Raw genomic sequence first — 16,604 nt, 5'->3', positions numbered from 1 at the left:
ATGGCAAAATTAACACTCCAAATGGCACAGATAGCTTTGGGGGTTTGCAAATAGCTAATAAAAAAAGATTATTGTTATTATCACGCCATGGCTAATTTCAATCATGCTTTCTTTTTTCCTTCTAGTATTCAGTCTTGATTTGGTGATCGGCTTTTCTTGTCATCGACTAACTTCTAATGCATTTTCAACTTTTTAATTTGGTGGAGATGGTTTAGAAATTGTGTTGGGTTGATTTGCTCCTGCATGGCTAATACAGTTCGTACTCATACATCAGCTGTGTTTGTACCAACCTTTTACTACAAAACTAAGTTGTAAACCTAATGGAAAAAGGACAGATTTGTCGCGTTTTTAACATTTATATATGTTCTTATATTATTACTGTAAAAGTCTAATTGGTTACTTCACATCAGCAGCAGGAATTGAACCTGGAAATAGAGCAGAAAAACTGAGCAGCTTGTTAAAGTTGAGCATCTTCCTGTCAAGGCGCATCAATGCGGTGTTGAACCCTGCATGTCTTACGCAGGCTCAACATGGATTGGCTTGAAGCAGAAGCAATCACAACTGAGTCTTGTTTTTCATGTTGTATTTGATCATTTTGGTTGTTGCAACTGGAGGTTGTTTGAGTCGTTCTTGGCCTACTTCTAGGTAATGTGTGTGTGTGTGTGTGTAATACAGTTGTCAATAAATCTAGCCTGTTTACTTTTTTAAATTTTCCTTCATGTTGATGCTATTTCTGTTTATTCTTGTTCTGTACAACTGCACTGTTTCTCATTTTAATGATATAAAAATCCCACCAGTTCTCCTGCTGGATGTGCTTTCTTTGTCAGCACGCTATCAGCAGCCGAATGGTTGAAAGCATATTTTATCATGTTTTCTTTACAAGCACAGACCTGTGCTCCCTAAACCAAGTGGAAGCCACTTAGGTCTCTTGTGAAAAGAGCTGCTGCTGCTGCATCTCATTCTATCTTACTGCAAGACTTTTTTTTTAATTACTTTTTTGACCTATTTTTAGAAGAGCAAGTTGTCAAAAAAAATACATAAATAAAAAAACATGTTAAACTTTTAACATTAGGTAGTTAAAACTCAAAGAATAGTTCCTGCATTTACATTTTAAGGGCTTCATGTGCTTTATTCTTCCATTTAAAAATGGTAATTTTTCAGTGTTGTCTTTTGTTTTCTTCCTTTATTCATTCTGTTATTTGTCGTTTTCAGGTGGTACCATGGCAAACTAGACCGAACCATTGCAGAGGAGCGTTTACGCCAGGCCCGGACCCCTGGCAGCTACCTCATCAGGGAGAGTGACCGCCGGCCCGGTTCATTTGTCCTGTCTTTCCTCAGTATGACCAATGTGGTCAACCATTTCAGGTACGTCAGAGTGCTTTAAAACGTTTTTATTAACTGGACCAATTAATTACCTGCAGTGCGTGCTAATTTGGAGTATTAACACAAAGTATTTATATTTCATACATTACACAGACACTTTCAGGAGTCTCTGTTCTGCAACAAGATTTTCAATTTTAAAGCTATTTTGTGGAATTGTCATGATTGATTTGGCCTAAATATGGCACTGTATTAGCTGGTTGGCTTGAGTCTTAAAAAGGGCTTAATGGCTGTAAATGCAAAAAAGATTTGTCCAGTGATTTGGTGGGAGTAAACAATTTTGTTTTTGCTAAATAATAAATAAACACACCAAATTATTTTATTTTATTTTTTTAATTCATTTGTTTTAAAATATATTATTTAATTAACTTTGGAGATGTATCAGTTGATCTGTATTACAGATCAACTATGGTTGCCTAAGTTGATCTGTAATAGTTTTGTCTTTAAGCTAACACTTCTAGATAAAAACATAATCAATATCCAGTAGGTATAAGTTAAAAAAAACTCCAAATATAAATCTAACCTCATGCAAAAGTAAAGTAAAAAAAAAAAACTGAAACAGTTTGTTAAATTTGTTAAAAAGGCTTGTTTTATTCTTAATAAGTCCTTTTTATGCTATGATTCTACAAGCGGGCTACTCTCTAAACAGTCTTTGGTTGCTAAGTAGGTATCTATGAAGAAAACATGAATGACATCATGCTTTTGATGTGGCACATTATAACACACATTCACCAAGCTACTCCTCTCACCTCTCCACCCCCCTCTACACACACACCTCCTCCCCCCATGCTGTTTGTGGTGGAAGTTTGTTCAGTGGGTCCTACATGAATAAAAAGTGATATTGATGAACTGATTAGAACTGAAAGAACCTGTTTAAAGATCTGCTGTCACTTAATGTTGCTTTTGTTTTCCAGGATAATCGCCATGTGTGGGGACTATTACATTGGTGGTCGACGGTTCTGTTCTCTATCAGACCTGATTGGTTACTACAGCTATGTGTCTTGCCTATTAAAAGGAGAGAAGCTCCTATCACCAGTGGCACCTCCAGAGGTGAGACTGACTTCATAGCTTTAAATATATAATTGGTCTTTTTTTTTTTTTTTAATAGATTATTGTATCAAAGGAGTTCTTTCTCACTTACTGCACTTTGTGAGAATCCTGGAATAATGTCAAATTTCCCTTGATAATTTGGATCTGTTAATATACAAAAGCTCGTGAAACTTAAACCTCCAGATAACTTTGTGCACGAGGGACGTCAAATCTCTTGGAATCTCATCAAAAGTTATTTTTCATATGAATTGTGTTAAAGTTGGGGAAAAGTGGATGGAAATATATTAATATATTTTTAGGATGACTAAAAAGGAATAGTGATTTTTTTTTTTTCTTCTGCTTCTTTCCACGTTGTATAAGAAATTATCCTCTTATTCCCTTGTTTTTTTTCTTTTGCTGACAGGCAGGTCATTTGAGGCAAAGCTAATGCTAATCATATTTTCATGCTGTATCGCCTTAAATAAGTTGTAACTTATTTAGTAAAATCAGTTTTGACTAAATAAATTGATGATTGATGATTTTGGAAGATCAACGCTGAGAGTTTGTTCTTCTTATTTTTATCTCTTATCTTCCACAGCCTGTAGAAGACAGGAGGAGAGTCAGGGCCATACTTCCATACACCAAAGTGCCAGATACCGATGAGATCAGGTAAGCACTTATTAGACAAATCAAAAATTTAATGTCCTTTTTTGTCTTTTTTTTTGTCCCACTCGGATTTGTTCTTGGAAGCACTTTCATTACTGTGAATTACATTCAAACACACACACACACACAACACGAGCACAGAGATCCCAGGCAGAAAAGGAAAACATCTGCCTGTTTTGCTCACAAAGAACAGCCTGATTTTGTGGAATGCTTCAGCGACCTGCCGAGAACATCATCTGACTTATTGAAAAGCAGTTGTTAAGCTGCAACGCGCGCACTCACTGATGCTCCCATCTGTATCCCTCATTTCCTAAATCTGATAAACATCTGTCTAAAGTCAGCCAGAAAAGTCAGCATGCCTGCAAGCCTTAAGCTCTACAATGCAGACGACATGCAAAATCTACCTCCGTTTTAAGCCGCAGGAGACACCTGCTGGCCGCACTGTAGCACCATCGTCTGCACAAAACAAGGATTCCGTTTTATTCTACTTAACGTGCTTTTGCTGCAAAATGCACCAATGTGATCAACGTTTTTCTTTTTATTATATTTTCTTTGCTGTGACGCAGGAGAGTTTTGTCATGATATTTTGACGTGTGCCCACAGCTTTCTGAAAGGAGACATGTTTATTGTTCACAACGACCTGGAGGACGGCTGGATGTGGGTCGCCAATGTTCGCACAGAAGAGCAGGGGCTCATAGTGGAGGATCTGGTGGAGGAGGTGGTAAGTAAAACACGAAGATGACAACCTTGAATCACAATTACAACAATTTCCTGATGTTTGCACAAAAGGGCCACAACAGAATGGAATCTATTGGCTACTACAGCTAAAATAAAGTCGTTTATAACATTCATTGTTGATGTAGACTTAAAAGTAGACAGATAAATGTGGCATAAGTAGCAAGAAATTGTAAGTGCTTATTCCACATGGTATCTTGCGCTTTACAAAGTGACATAAGTATAAGAGGCTGATATAAGCTAATGACTATCTGCTAGTCATTAGGTAATATCAGCTACCCTCACCTGTTACTGTGCAATGCACATCTGTTGCAATGCGCAGCAACAGGTGTGGGTAGTTTAGAGAAGTCTCCCTGAATGCTCCCTGCAGCAGGAGAAAAGTTTGATCAGTCTCGTTCTGTCTGCAACCTTCTTTTGGAAATGCCATAGAAATAAAGGAGCGACTTACTATCATTTTAGTTGTGACGCCATAAAAATTTTTTACACCAAGAACGATTCCATGTATGACATATTTTAATATCCACCCAGGCTTTAAATTCATATGATAGTAGTCTTAAATGCTAACTTCTGAACATCATCTCGCATTCGTATTTCGATAGCCAGCTCGTGTTTAGTGACAGGGTTTGTATCAGTAACTTTTATGGTAAAATTTGTGATACAGTTTTACTACAAATAAATATGTGTTGCATCTGTTTTGCAACAATTATTTTTGTGTCATGACAGATTCAAAACAATAAGTTTGTGTTTGCGTGTTGTTTTGCAGGGCCGGGAGGAGGACCCACACGAGGGAAAAGTGTAAGCTGCTTGATCCCTGGAAACAAAAATAAACATTTTTTAACTATTAACCTTTAGTGAAGAACAGATTTACAATTCCTGAATATTTTAATACGGGTGACGTGTGATTAATTCAGTTCCTCCTTTTCCTGTCATTTTGAATGTTCACCTTTAGTTGGTATCATGGGAAGATCACAAAGACGGAGGCTTACAACCTTCTTATGTCAGGTAGCATTTTCTTTACTTTCTGTTGAGTTAGAGCTGTCACTCCAGTAGTTGTTTGCTCTTTTTCACAAATATGTGAATAAGTGAAATATGTCTAGTGTAGTTTTTATAAATTTGTCTCCCTCACCCTTTGCGATGTCTTAGTTGGCCAGGTTTGCAGCTTCCTGGTCCGACCATCAGACAACACACCCGGGGACTACTCCCTCTTTTTTCGCACTAGTGAAAACATCCAAAGGTTCAAGATCTCCCCGACTCCAAACAATCAGTACATGATGGGAGGGAGGTACTACAACAGGTACACCTGCCAGCGTGCCATCATGCTGGAATGCATCTCACATTAATCACGCCTTTTGACTAAACATTTGTCATGCAGAGCTTCAGCTTGCCTTGTCCTTTGGAACTGAGTCAATTTGTCTTCCATTCAGTGTTTGTTCTTTTTTTTTTCTGCTGCAGCCTTGACGATATCATTGATCATTATAAGAAAGAACAGATTGTTGAGGGCTACAACCTGAAAGAACCCGTTTCCATACAGGTAAGCACAAGAAGCGATTGTGTAATTAAAGTAAGATCAGTTGAGAAAAGCTCCTGGTAAAGTAAAGACACAAATATTTCCAGCCATCTCATACTCTGGTTAAAGAAGGAAAAAAAAATCTTAATTTGTCTGCATATTTTAACAAAGCTGTGAAAACAGTTAATGAAGAAATATTCATGCAACATTTTTCTGTTGGAGCTGTAGACCTTAGAATTGTCTCTGATGTGACATTTAATGGATTTGTGAATGAAAGAAGAGTATTTTGTTTCTCGTAGTTATTTTGTAATTTGGGTGGATTTGTCTTCTTACGCAGCACCAGGAGCAAGTACTAACTGACATAACGGATGGGAGGGAAATTTATAACACTATCAGACGGAGAACAAAAGATGCTTTCTACAAAAACATAGTCAAAAAAGGCTATCTCCTTTTCAGCAAAGGTATCTGTCTATGTCCAGCTCCACTAGTACTTTTCTATTATTCGCAAATTCTGTCAGTCGCATAAGGCAGGATTCTAAGTTTTCCCCTCTGATTTTAGGAAAAGGAAAAAGGTGGAAGAACCTTTACTTCATCCTGGAGGGCAACGACGCACAGCTCATCTATTTTGAAAGCGAGAAGAGAGCTACCAAACCCAAAGGGCTGATAGACCTAAGTGTGTGCTCCGTGTATTGTGTGCACGACAGTCTGTTCGGCAGGTGCTGATGGCAGTTTTCCAGAAAACAGACGTGAGATAATGACTTTACCTTATGCTAAGCAAAAAAAAATAATGTAAAGCTTTGTTTTCTGTTTGACGTTTTCAGGCCAAACTGTTTCCAGATTGTTGTCCAGCACTTTAGTGAGGAACAGTACATATTCTACTTTGCAGGAGAGGTCCCAGAGCAGGCGCAGGTAATTAAAGCTTCAGCTTTTTCATCAAATAGTGTAAAAATCTTGCCGTTGTCCAGATGCCATGTTTGCTAAAATTGCTGTCTCGGTTCCTTCAACATAAAGCGTTCGGCTGTTTGCAAGATGCCTCAAATGCAGGTCTTCAATTATTAGCAACGAATTGAGCCCTCTCTCTTAGCAAGTCTTGATTCTAGAGAAGTAAATACATTAATTTAGCACTATTTTATGTTACATACTTTTAGTAATATGATCGCATTGTCTTAAAAGAAAGAAATGCCAGAATTGAACCTTAAAGTTGGGATGGACCCAACCTTTACTGCTGTTTGTTTCTGCTGGATTACCAAAAAGTTCTCCAGGATGCAGATCACAATGAGTAGAAACTGTTTTTATAATTTTATACACAAATTGTTAATGTATCTATCAGGCATTTCTTTCAGTTTTGTCATTTTGCGTCTCTCGGTTGGTATAACATCGCTCTGTTTTTGCAGGATTGGATGAAATGCCTTCAGACGTTCTGTAGTAACCTAAGAAAAACCACTGTACCGACTTCAAACAAAAGGCTCCGGCAGGTACGCTTTGTGTTCATTAAAGTGCAGCAAAGCAGTTGATAGTCGCACCAATGAAAAGAGATAATTGCACTCAAAAATCCTTCATTTTGATGATTTATTTGTCAGTCTCACTAAACTAGTGTTCCTCTGCCAACGCCTGTACCACACAACACACGCTAGACTTGCTTATATACTCTGAAAAGCGTCGCCTTGTACATGATACGAATTTGCCGATCCGTAGCATTTTATGTGTGTGTGTTGATGACTTTTGTCTCAGGTGAGCAGCCTGGTGCTGTACGTGGAGGAGGCCCACAAGCTGCCGGTGAAGTATTTTACCAACCCTTACTGCAACATCTACCTGAACAGCGTCCAGGTTGCCAAGACGCAGCCGCGAGAAGGGCAGAATCCTGTCTTCACCGAGGAGTTTATCTTCGAGTAAGTGTGTGGGACTCCCCACCTCGTTTTGTACTCTTAACATTTGCAGAATTAGAAACCGTGTGTTTTTTTTTTTTGTCTTGTTTTTTTCCTCGTTTTAGTGATCTGTCCAGTGAAGTAAACATATTTGAAATCAGTCTGGGCAACAAAACAAAGAAGAACAAAGAAAGCGACATATGTAAGTACGGTGGTCATTATTGAGGCGTTTTATTCCCTTGTTTGTTTCACAACTCGCTTATTTGACGCGTCCCTTGCAGTGTTCATGCGGTGCCAGCTGGGTCGCTTGCCGAAGGGTCAGATGATTGACGAGTGGTTCCCGCTGAGCTCCCACGTCCCTCTGAAGGGGATCGAGCCGGGATCTCTGCGCGTGCGCCATCGCTACTCCATGGAGAAGATCATGCCGGAGGAGGAGTACAGTGAATTCAAAGAGGTCCGACTTATTGTGAAGTTTCTCCAACGGCAATCTTGTCTCACTGCCAGCGATGTCATTGACCCAAAGTGTTCTCTGCAGATGATCCTGCAGAAAGATTTCCACGCAATCTACGCTTTGGCCAACGTTTGTGGTCAGGACCGCACGTTACTGGCCAGCCTCCTCCTTCGGATCTTCAGACACGAGAAGGCTGAAGCGCCTCTACTGAGGACGCTCAACGACAGAGAAATTAACATGGAGGGTAAGAATCACAAACGCGGGGATTAAACTCCTGCAAAAACAAGCAACGATCATCTGGATCCAAGAATCGGTTAGCCGCCTCCCTCAGGAATTTGGATAAACATGCGGGGATTGTTCATAGTGAGGGCATGCTGTCACAAGTCGTCTTGCAGCTTAGCAATACTCTTCATTGTTTTGCAGGATTTAGCACTTTTTAAAATTTTTTACTTGTGTGATGTAAACTGAGGAATGTGTGTGACGGCAGCTATTTGTATAACATGTCATGTTTGCGGGCCTTTACCAGATGAGGCAACAACGTTGTTCAGAGCAACTACACTGGCCAGCACGCTCATGGAGCAGTACATGAAGGCCACGGCCACGCCCTTCGTCCACTACGCGCTGAAGGACACCATCCTCAAAATCATGGAAAGCAAACAGTCGTGTGAGGTAACGATACAACAAACTCCCAGCTGCTGCACCATAACTCATACCTGTGAGAGTTTGTGTATTGTTTACTAAAATATAGTTACACCATTAGTGCCTTGCAAAAAAAAATAAAAAATAAATCATAGTTCTTGCTCTTTTGTCACATTTTGCCCTGTTGCAACAAAGATATAATCATTGAGGATTTTCTATGAGACCTATAATAAGCTAATGCCTAATTTTGAAGTTGAAGGAAACCGATTTTCTTTACATGCAAAAATATGAAAACTGCATCTGACTGCATTTAGTCTCATTTTCTTTGCAAAATGTAAATAAATTCTGCCACGTCCAACTGCCTTGATCTATTTTACACAGAAGAATGGGCAAAACGTTTAGGGTCTATATGTGCAGGTCCAAATCAAGCAAAAGGCAGGTTTACAAGCTTTCCATTTTCATACCACTTTTAACATCTACACAACATTGTGTTGGCATAAATAAAACCCTAGTAAAAGACAACGGAGTGGGATTGCAACATGAGAAATTGTGAAAACGTTTAAGGGATGAAAATACTTCTTAAAGACTTTATTCGTTCATCATAGTTGTAAAGAATTACAATAGCTAATTTCCAATTGTCCCTCTGTGTTAAGTTAAATCCTTCCAAACTGGAAAAGAATGAGGACGTTGGTACCAACCTGGCTCACCTTCTCAACATATTGTCGGAGCTTGTGGAGAAGATCTTCATGGCTGCGGACATCCTACCGCCGTAAGATCAGAGGCTAAGACACAGATTGAGCTGTGAGATATTTCTGTGAAAACTGTACTAAAGTTGAATAATCCATTTTGTATCGGTCTCTCCAGGACGCTAAGGTTCATTTATGGCTGCCTGCAGAAGTCTGTTCAGCAGAAGTTCCCTAGCAACCACACCATGCGGACAAGGGTTGTGAGGTAAACCTGCGAACCATGCAGGGCTTGACATTATTAGATTTAAAAGCCAGATGAGATATTTCTGCAGTCAACATGGTTTGTACAACTTACTGTGTGAGTAAACTGTTTTTTTGGTTTGTTTATCTCTATCTCTAGTGGCTTTGTCTTTCTAAGGCTGATCTGCCCTGCCATTCTCAACCCCAGAATGTTCAACATCATTGCTGGTGAGCATCTATTGAAAAACAGTTTTCTGTTTAACATCACACAGATGATGCAGTGTGTTTTTTTTTTTTCCACTTCTTCTTCTTTTCACAGACCCTCCATCTCCAACAGCAGCCAGGACTCTGACACTGGTGGCCAAGTCTGTCCAGAATCTGGCCAACCTGGTTGAATTTGGTGCTAAGGTCTGAAGCCTTTCCTGTTTGGCTTTGAGTTTCGTAAACATTGGTAGCATTTTGATCTTTGTTTCTCTTCTTATTCTAACAGGAACCTTATATGGAGGGAGTTAACCCATTTATTAAAAACAACAAGCATCGGATGATCATGTTCCTGGACGAGTTAGGCGTGAGTCTCATTTTCATATTTCTTTTATTTAACAGAGATCAGGACTGGCTGTTAGAAGTAAGTAAGCAAAAGCCAAGAAAAGGCTGGATGTGTTTTCTGTGACACGGTTCTGATTCATTCGGGCTCAGAGAGGAACAGAAGCTGTTAATTGAAAGCTAAAACATGTTATTATGATGATGATGATGACAATCTGCTTTTGTAGAATGTCCCTGATCTCCCTGAACACCCGGAGTCGTTCAGGACGGACCTGTCACGGGACTTGGCTGCGCTGCACGAGGTCTGCGCCACGCACTCGGACGAGCTCCGCACTCTGAGCAACGAACGGGGCGCACAGCAGGTCAGGCACCCAGAGCAACAGCTCCACTTTCCTCACAGCTCATGCCCTCGCTCTGGAAAATAATCTCTTTCTGCTTTTCTTGTCGTTCAGCACGTACTGAAAAAGCTGCTGGCCATCACAGAGCTCCTCCAGCAGAAGCAGACTCAGTATGCCATGTCCAACAGCAACAGGTAGTACTGCAGCCCATTGCTCCCGTTTGTCCATCTTTGCGCCGAGCCCCCCCTCCCCTCTCCGTGAGCGCAGCCCTGAGGAGACCTAGCATGCTTTCCCCCCCCCCCCTCATCACAACGGAACCACTCTCCCATCATGTCTCCGTCTGATAGTCCCACCCATCCTCACCCATCATCTTGTCTCGTTCACCACAAAAAGCTATGCAACAGCAGCATCTGAGTACAACAAGCAACATGGCTCCTAAAAACAACAAAATGGGAAGAGAAAAAAAAAAAAAACTTGCACCAATGACTGACTGCTACATTTCTCCCCTTTGGACTTTGTTCATAACTGTGATGTGGGTGCATTTCATTCATTCACCAAGAGGACCAAATATAAGGATTTTATATGGTTTTCTTGTACCTACTGTGCTTTAAAGGCACAAATTGCCAAAGTTATGGTCCCCTACTTTCAACTCAGTGTGAGGAAACTGACATGAAGAAGCTAGTTCTCTCAACCCCCTTTAATGGTAAACTGGATTCTGAGCAAATATGCTTTTTATACTGTAATTAGTTACTGATTAATTTTAAAGGTTGTGACAATATCTGCAAAACGCTGAAAGAAACATTTCTGTCTGTTCTTTTTTCAAAGTCTTGCAGAAAACCTATGGTTATTTTATATTAATAAATTCTCTTGCTGGAATCATGAGTATATATGTGAGATAAGCTGAATTTTTGCCAGGTCATAATTGTATCAGTTATATTTGATTATTTGGCTGCGGCTTCTTTTTTTTTCTGTTTTAAAACATCCCATTTGCCACACAGGACACATAATCAAAAAAACCAAGTAAAAGTTTACAGTGGTATTTTTTTTAATAGTACAGACTGTATAACAGACATGCATGCACTTATTAAACTGTTTGTTTTTGTAAAGTAGATTATTGAGTCGTTTATTGTGCCCTCACAAAGGTCCAGACGCTTTCACTTGGTGTTAACGTGGCACTTTTGTTTTAGGACAAAAAAAAAACAAAACAACTAGTAGAAAAATATCTTTATTTCTCAGAAAACACAACCGAAATGTGCACTTAATTTTGCCACATTTAGATTTTTTCCATATAAAATACTGGAGTAAAGCAGGAACTTTCAACAGTTTCATTCCACAACTTAATAATCTCATAGGAGGTCTTCATCAGTCCAGTCCTGCAATTAAACAAAATGTGACTGATTAAGATTTCTGGGGAAAACATTTCATAAACATTTTGCTCAAATGAAGAAAACTGTCTAACCTCTTCGGTCAAACGAGGTTCTTTGGCAACATGGCCGTCTTCTTCATATCCTCTTTTTCGTTTGCTGCGAGAATAAAAAAAAAGTTATTTTGGTAAAGTGGAGCGATTTTACAAGCGGATTAACGAGTGGTGAACTCTGTTTTGTGTCTTGGTGTGGATGCAACCATTTTAAGTGTTTTTTTAGGTATAAATGTATGGCGTGCCAAATGTGCCACAACCTAATGAAGCATTATTATTCAAATTTGCAAATAAAACATGGAAATTGTTAGATATTTAAGTAAATGCAACAATTCTTCAGTAATTTGCTGAAATGCTTTGTGAATTTAAATTATGTTTAATACTGACCAGATATTATAAAAAATATCTAACAGTGACTTTGAGAAAAGGGTGGCAGAAAACGAACATGATGCAATGCGTACTAAAAGTTATTTATTGAAAATTGTGGCACTTTTGGTCCTCCATAAGGTCACCAAATGGTAGTCTGCTCCTCATCTTCATAGCCCTATAGTCTAGTTTACCCCATTCATACCAGTAGCTGTCCCAGGAGTCCTAACAGAGCAACATTGAACAGCTTGTGTCTTTCACAAACGTGTCCGTTTTATTTTACAGGACAGAGTGCACCATCATGTCTCTGGCTGCTGCCATCCAGGTAATGTGAGTTTTAAGGATTTCCACCTGCAGATCCTGTAATCAGATCGTGCAGCCAAAGCGACGCCTCGTTCCACGAGTTGTGAAACTGAAGACTCCGAGCGAGTCTGTGCTTTTACTGTGCGCATGTGGCGGTACAAACGCAACGTGACTGTCCTCCGTGGAAAAAAATCCTCGCTGCACAACTGAATATCGTCTCTCCAAAGCCCTCGTCTGAATCCAAAATCCGTCAGAAACTTTTTTTTTTTTTTTACGCAGAGACCTTACGGGAGAGGATCTTGGTGCACTGCGCTGCAGAAATCTGATCTTTTCTATCCTGGTGTTTCTATCACTTCCTCACAAGTCTTGAACCAGTTATGGGAAGGAAGCAGACTTAACGGGCTTCCTGTTTGGCTACTCCTCTTTGGACAAACTGTGGGGAACGAGTCGTCGGAGGGGAGAAAACCCAAAGTACCGAAGTAGCGACTTCTGCTGTCATCAGGGAATTCAAACACAGCACCTCTTTCCAAGACAACACTAGCCTTAATTCCCTTTCTACTCACAATCATCCTTTCACCTGATTTTTCTACGCAACCAAACCATTGTAACTTACACTGTATTTGTTTTTTTCCTTGCAGCACGAACCCAACTTTTTATATATACATATGCTGCTTTGTATGTTATGTAGTTAGTCTTATAAGGAAATACCGTGTTTGTGTATGATATAGCATAGGAGTGCTGAGAAAGCTGCATACCTAGAACCTGTCCTGTGCATGTGTTAACCCTGAATGGATCGTGCTTTAGTGCGTGGGCCTACATATATGCTGCTCTAACAAACCATCACCTTTACTCCCTCTATGCCTTTGGATGAAAACAAAAAGCTTTAGCTACGTTGCAGTTTTTCGCCCCCCCCCCTCACTCCGCCACCACAACAGGTGGCGTTTCCTCTGTGCACCTTTGCTACGACTGTTTCTCATACGGCTCCTCCACTTCAACTCGAACCACACACACGGGGATTCATCAACCTTACGAAGCCGTAAAGGTCGGCCTCAGGTGCCGCCCGCCCGACGGCTCGAGTCGCTGCAGAAGTCCGACCCTGTGCCTGCCGTAGCTCGGACGTTTACCAAACAGTTTACTGTAGATGCACTTAACGATACCGAGGACCTCACAAAGTGTCAGCAAACCACCGGAGAGAAATGAGTCACAACCACTAAGCCTATAAGTCGGCAGCCGTACCTGTGTCGGATACGCTTTACGGTGTGAATGATGCGAGTAGTGACGCAGCTTCTCTGGATTTCATACAGCTGATGTGTTCCTTTTTATTTTTCTACCCGAGACTGAACCTCGAACCTTTTGCATCTTAGATACGACCTGACTGAAATAAAACTGTTATTGCATACGACTGAACGCCTGCGATTATTCACTTGGGCATGAATATGTGCAGAATACAACCAAATGAAATTGAAAATAATCAAGTAAGATTACAACAGTGTCTTTAGGTTGTAGTATAAAAAGAGATGAGAATGTAATTTAAGTCTAAAACTGTTGGCAACTCCTAATAGAAAATTTAGGAATTTTCAAAAACTTTCAATAGAAATAACTCTACATCATTTTGTTTTAACTCTTATTAGTATTTCAGGTACCAAAGATGTTTCCTAATTGATGTTTTGACTGTGTATTTCCCATTAGAAAGCATGAAACAGTTATCCCAGCGCTTTCTTCATCTCCTTACTTGCTTGAAGTAGCAAATTCAGCATGGATCCTCTCCAGCTTGTGTTTGTAAGCATTCACCTCCTCCTGTTTGGGGAGTTCATACTTCTTCAGGAGGGTTTTCATCCCTGCAGAAATAAAGACGAGACGCTTGAATCAAATCAGACGTGATGGTTGCACAGCTCAGCATCGCCATCTTGTGGAGAGGAACTGAAGGTGGCCTTGACTCACGTTTCATGGAGTCATACATCTTCGAAAGAGTCTCTTTGTCTTCTTTAAGGCCCAAACATTCAGTCAGGTAGCTAAATGAGGAAAATAAATAAATAAATTGGTGCCTGACTGTATACACTAATAAATGACAATTCAAATAACATTTCTGATTGGTACCTTTCCATCTTGAGGCCAGCTCTGGAAGCGCTGTTCAGAATAGCTGTCAGAGCAATCTGGGACGGAGAAAACAGAAGTCCTGCGTCCGTCATGGCTGCTTGGGTAAGGAAATCGTCGGCGCTCTTCCTCAGCGACTCCGGGTTCTCCAGCGTCGGGTATCGAGTCTGACGGGAGAAAAATCACCTTATGGAACGCCGTATGACCGAGGTTTTAATTGTGAATGATTTCCTGGAGCGTAATCAAAATCAAAACGGAGAGCACACGCCTTGAGGTCAATCAGCAGACCCTCCATGGGTCTGTAGGGGTTGTGGACCACCAGGTGAAAATTGAGCTGCTGGATAAGAAGCAGCTCATACTCTAGGATTTGCTCCACGACCCTTTCCTGTCCTGCAGGACTCTCCTGCAGAAGGTTTCCCACGAACTGGGTGCTGGACACGTTGAACTCATCCACCTTACAGGACAGGTATGCACACGTCAGCCTGAAGCAAGGAGGAGAGAGGGCCAAGAAAAAGTAGGTGGAGAACTTTACAGGGAAGCACTGGCGCAAAGTAGTTTAAAAAACAGTCAATAAAAAAGTAGGACAAACTATTAAATGTCACGGTAAATTGTTGATATGAAACATCCACCATGTAGCGGGATTTACTCATCATTCTGATATTTTAAATGAGATGTTACAGAGGTTACAGGACGTTTGGCCAGCAGATTGTACACTAAAGGCCGTGTATTTGACTTTTTCTTTTAGGGAGACGGCACATTTACACTGACTGCTATGCAACATATCTTCAGTGTTGTCCCATGAAAAGACGTACAATATTTACAGTGAGGGGATGCTCACTTTTGTGAGAAACTGCGTCTACTTCCCACCTGTCCACAATATTTGCATATTACAGGTTGTGAAATGAAACAGCCATTCGTACAGACATGGTGTTAAGTGGTTTTCAAATCATATTGAGCATATATTTTCGATAGAAACCACATCAAACCTTACAGCTCTCCTAAATTAGCAGCACTCACATGATAATCCTGGGGTGATACTCCATGATCGAGTTGTTCAGGTAGAATCTCCTGAAGTACATGATGGCTGTACCCTGCAGAGGTGAGATTACAGGTGAAACACGCTGTTCAGTGTGTCGGAGTGACTGACTGCTGCATTGCGGAAAGCTCGACACGGAAACCTACCACCACAGATTTGGGCATCACGGGTTTAAAAGCATTGCAGAAGTCCAGCAGTCTCCTCTCGTAGTGTCGAAACAACGCGTCCTCCTCGTGGCGATCCAAGAACCTGAAGTCACTGGTGCCGGGCTAATTCAACAGAGAATCAAACTGCGATGAAAACACAAATAATGTTATAAAAAAAATGCTGTGGTAGTAGTTCAGGCTGCGTCACCCTACCTTTCCACTTTCCAGAGCCTTCCTACGAAATTTCTCATTGGCCACGTACCGCATCTGCTCCAGTTCATCCTCGTTTTTAAAAGTCCAGAATTTCTTCTGTGAGCTGTTGTGGAACATGGTGGTTTCTATATCAAAAAGAGGACAAAAGGTCTCAATAATGTGAAAATATATATGAAAAAGTTGACAAGAATAAACAAAAGCCGATTAACGTTACCAGACTAATGCTCACATTTATTCACAACATTCATCAACTTACCCTCGTGGATCTAGTTACGCATCACTCCACTAAATGACTTTGGTGTACACCGGTTATATGCTTTCAGATACACGGTTTAAATTCCTTTTAAGGGTAAAGTCGGTATTTTATAGAGTGAAAACAGACTGAAGTACTCGAAATATACGAATCTCAGCGCGTCACCATTGTTGAACGCCAGCATGAGTCGCCCAATGATGACGTATGATTGTACCGTAATACATTTGCTTCCGTAAAGTAGAGTGCTGTGCGCGAAACCATAGACGTAATTTAAGAGTAAACCCCGCATTGGCTGCTCTGGCGCAGGAAATGCGGCGGCCATCTTGGAGCGGTCGTCCCTCCTACTTTGCTCAACCAAGAGGGATATTGTTGTTCGGATCGATGGACTATTGATGTGAGAGCTCCACAAACAACAGTTCACAAGTAAGATGGACATATTATTATATTTTGTGATTAGAATATTACTGTACTGCATTTATGTCCACCGGCGAGATACCAGCTAATATTAGCTACAGTGCTTGGTGTAATACGGGGTTCAGCCCCGCTATGAAGGCTAACTGAGATTCTGTAAATCTAAAAACAATTAATTATTTTCCAATATTGACTGAGATTATCTGACACAAGAGCCTACATTAGAAATGAAACAATGTAACATATATTATGAAACATATTATGTGTTATAACATTCACCAGCAAA

General features: G+C 40.5%; 2 protein-coding genes across 4 annotated transcripts in view; one reads left to right on the top strand and one right to left on the bottom strand.

Annotated features, from left to right (window-relative positions):
- Nucleotides 1–13,567, top strand: part of rasa1a (RAS p21 protein activator (GTPase activating protein) 1a) — a 29,472-nt gene extending 15,905 nt beyond the window's left edge. For both annotated transcript variants that reach the window (XM_008418889.3, XM_008418890.3), the window contains exons 2-26: nucleotides 1,213–1,365; nucleotides 2,295–2,430; nucleotides 3,008–3,078; nucleotides 3,679–3,796; nucleotides 4,574–4,605; nucleotides 4,760–4,812; nucleotides 4,954–5,104; nucleotides 5,263–5,341; nucleotides 5,655–5,778; nucleotides 5,877–6,033; nucleotides 6,139–6,226; nucleotides 6,712–6,792; nucleotides 7,049–7,206; nucleotides 7,308–7,384; nucleotides 7,464–7,636; nucleotides 7,718–7,877; nucleotides 8,160–8,302; nucleotides 8,926–9,041; nucleotides 9,137–9,223; nucleotides 9,359–9,426; nucleotides 9,518–9,606; nucleotides 9,689–9,766; nucleotides 9,969–10,103; nucleotides 10,194–10,273; nucleotides 12,148–13,567. In XM_008418889.3, coding sequence (XP_008417111.1) covers nucleotides 1,213–1,365; nucleotides 2,295–2,430; nucleotides 3,008–3,078; nucleotides 3,679–3,796; nucleotides 4,574–4,605; nucleotides 4,760–4,812; nucleotides 4,954–5,104; nucleotides 5,263–5,341; nucleotides 5,655–5,778; nucleotides 5,877–6,033; nucleotides 6,139–6,226; nucleotides 6,712–6,792; nucleotides 7,049–7,206; nucleotides 7,308–7,384; nucleotides 7,464–7,636; nucleotides 7,718–7,877; nucleotides 8,160–8,302; nucleotides 8,926–9,041; nucleotides 9,137–9,223; nucleotides 9,359–9,426; nucleotides 9,518–9,606; nucleotides 9,689–9,766; nucleotides 9,969–10,103; nucleotides 10,194–10,273; nucleotides 12,148–12,196 — 2,656 coding nt within the window. In that variant the 3' untranslated portion in view covers nucleotides 12,197–13,567. The remainder of the gene's footprint in view (nucleotides 1–1,212; nucleotides 1,366–2,294; nucleotides 2,431–3,007; nucleotides 3,079–3,678; nucleotides 3,797–4,573; nucleotides 4,606–4,759; nucleotides 4,813–4,953; nucleotides 5,105–5,262; nucleotides 5,342–5,654; nucleotides 5,779–5,876; nucleotides 6,034–6,138; nucleotides 6,227–6,711; nucleotides 6,793–7,048; nucleotides 7,207–7,307; nucleotides 7,385–7,463; nucleotides 7,637–7,717; nucleotides 7,878–8,159; nucleotides 8,303–8,925; nucleotides 9,042–9,136; nucleotides 9,224–9,358; nucleotides 9,427–9,517; nucleotides 9,607–9,688; nucleotides 9,767–9,968; nucleotides 10,104–10,193; nucleotides 10,274–12,147) is intronic.
- On the bottom strand, nucleotides 11,289–16,120 carry ccnh (cyclin H). Of its 2 annotated transcripts, none has more exons than XM_008418888.3 (10): nucleotides 15,911–16,120; nucleotides 15,655–15,779; nucleotides 15,442–15,564; nucleotides 15,277–15,350; nucleotides 14,528–14,741; nucleotides 14,263–14,426; nucleotides 14,107–14,177; nucleotides 13,898–14,003; nucleotides 11,539–11,602; nucleotides 11,289–11,452 (listed from the first exon to the last, which is right to left on the bottom strand). In XM_008418888.3, the coding sequence occupies exons 2-10, from the start codon at nucleotides 15,769–15,771 to the stop codon at nucleotides 11,426–11,428; spliced, it is 960 nt and encodes a 319-aa protein (XP_008417110.1). In that variant the 5' UTR covers nucleotides 15,772–15,779; nucleotides 15,911–16,120; the 3' UTR covers nucleotides 11,289–11,425. The 2 variants fall into 2 exon arrangements, with proteins under 2 accessions (XP_008417110.1, XP_081466740.1); XM_081610614.1 differs by having other exon boundaries at nucleotides 15,655–15,786; nucleotides 15,912–16,120.
- Nucleotides 16,121–16,604: the final 484 nt, after the last annotated feature.

This window comes from Poecilia reticulata, chromosome 9, assembly GCF_904066995.2.
Source record: "Poecilia reticulata chromosome 9, P_reticulata-male-v2, whole genome shotgun sequence".
In the NCBI taxonomy this organism is placed as follows: Eukaryota; Metazoa; Chordata; class Actinopteri; order Cyprinodontiformes; family Poeciliidae; genus Poecilia; species Poecilia reticulata.
The sequence above is the reverse complement of the archived record's forward strand: the minus strand, read 5'-3'. Positions and strand labels throughout refer to the sequence as shown.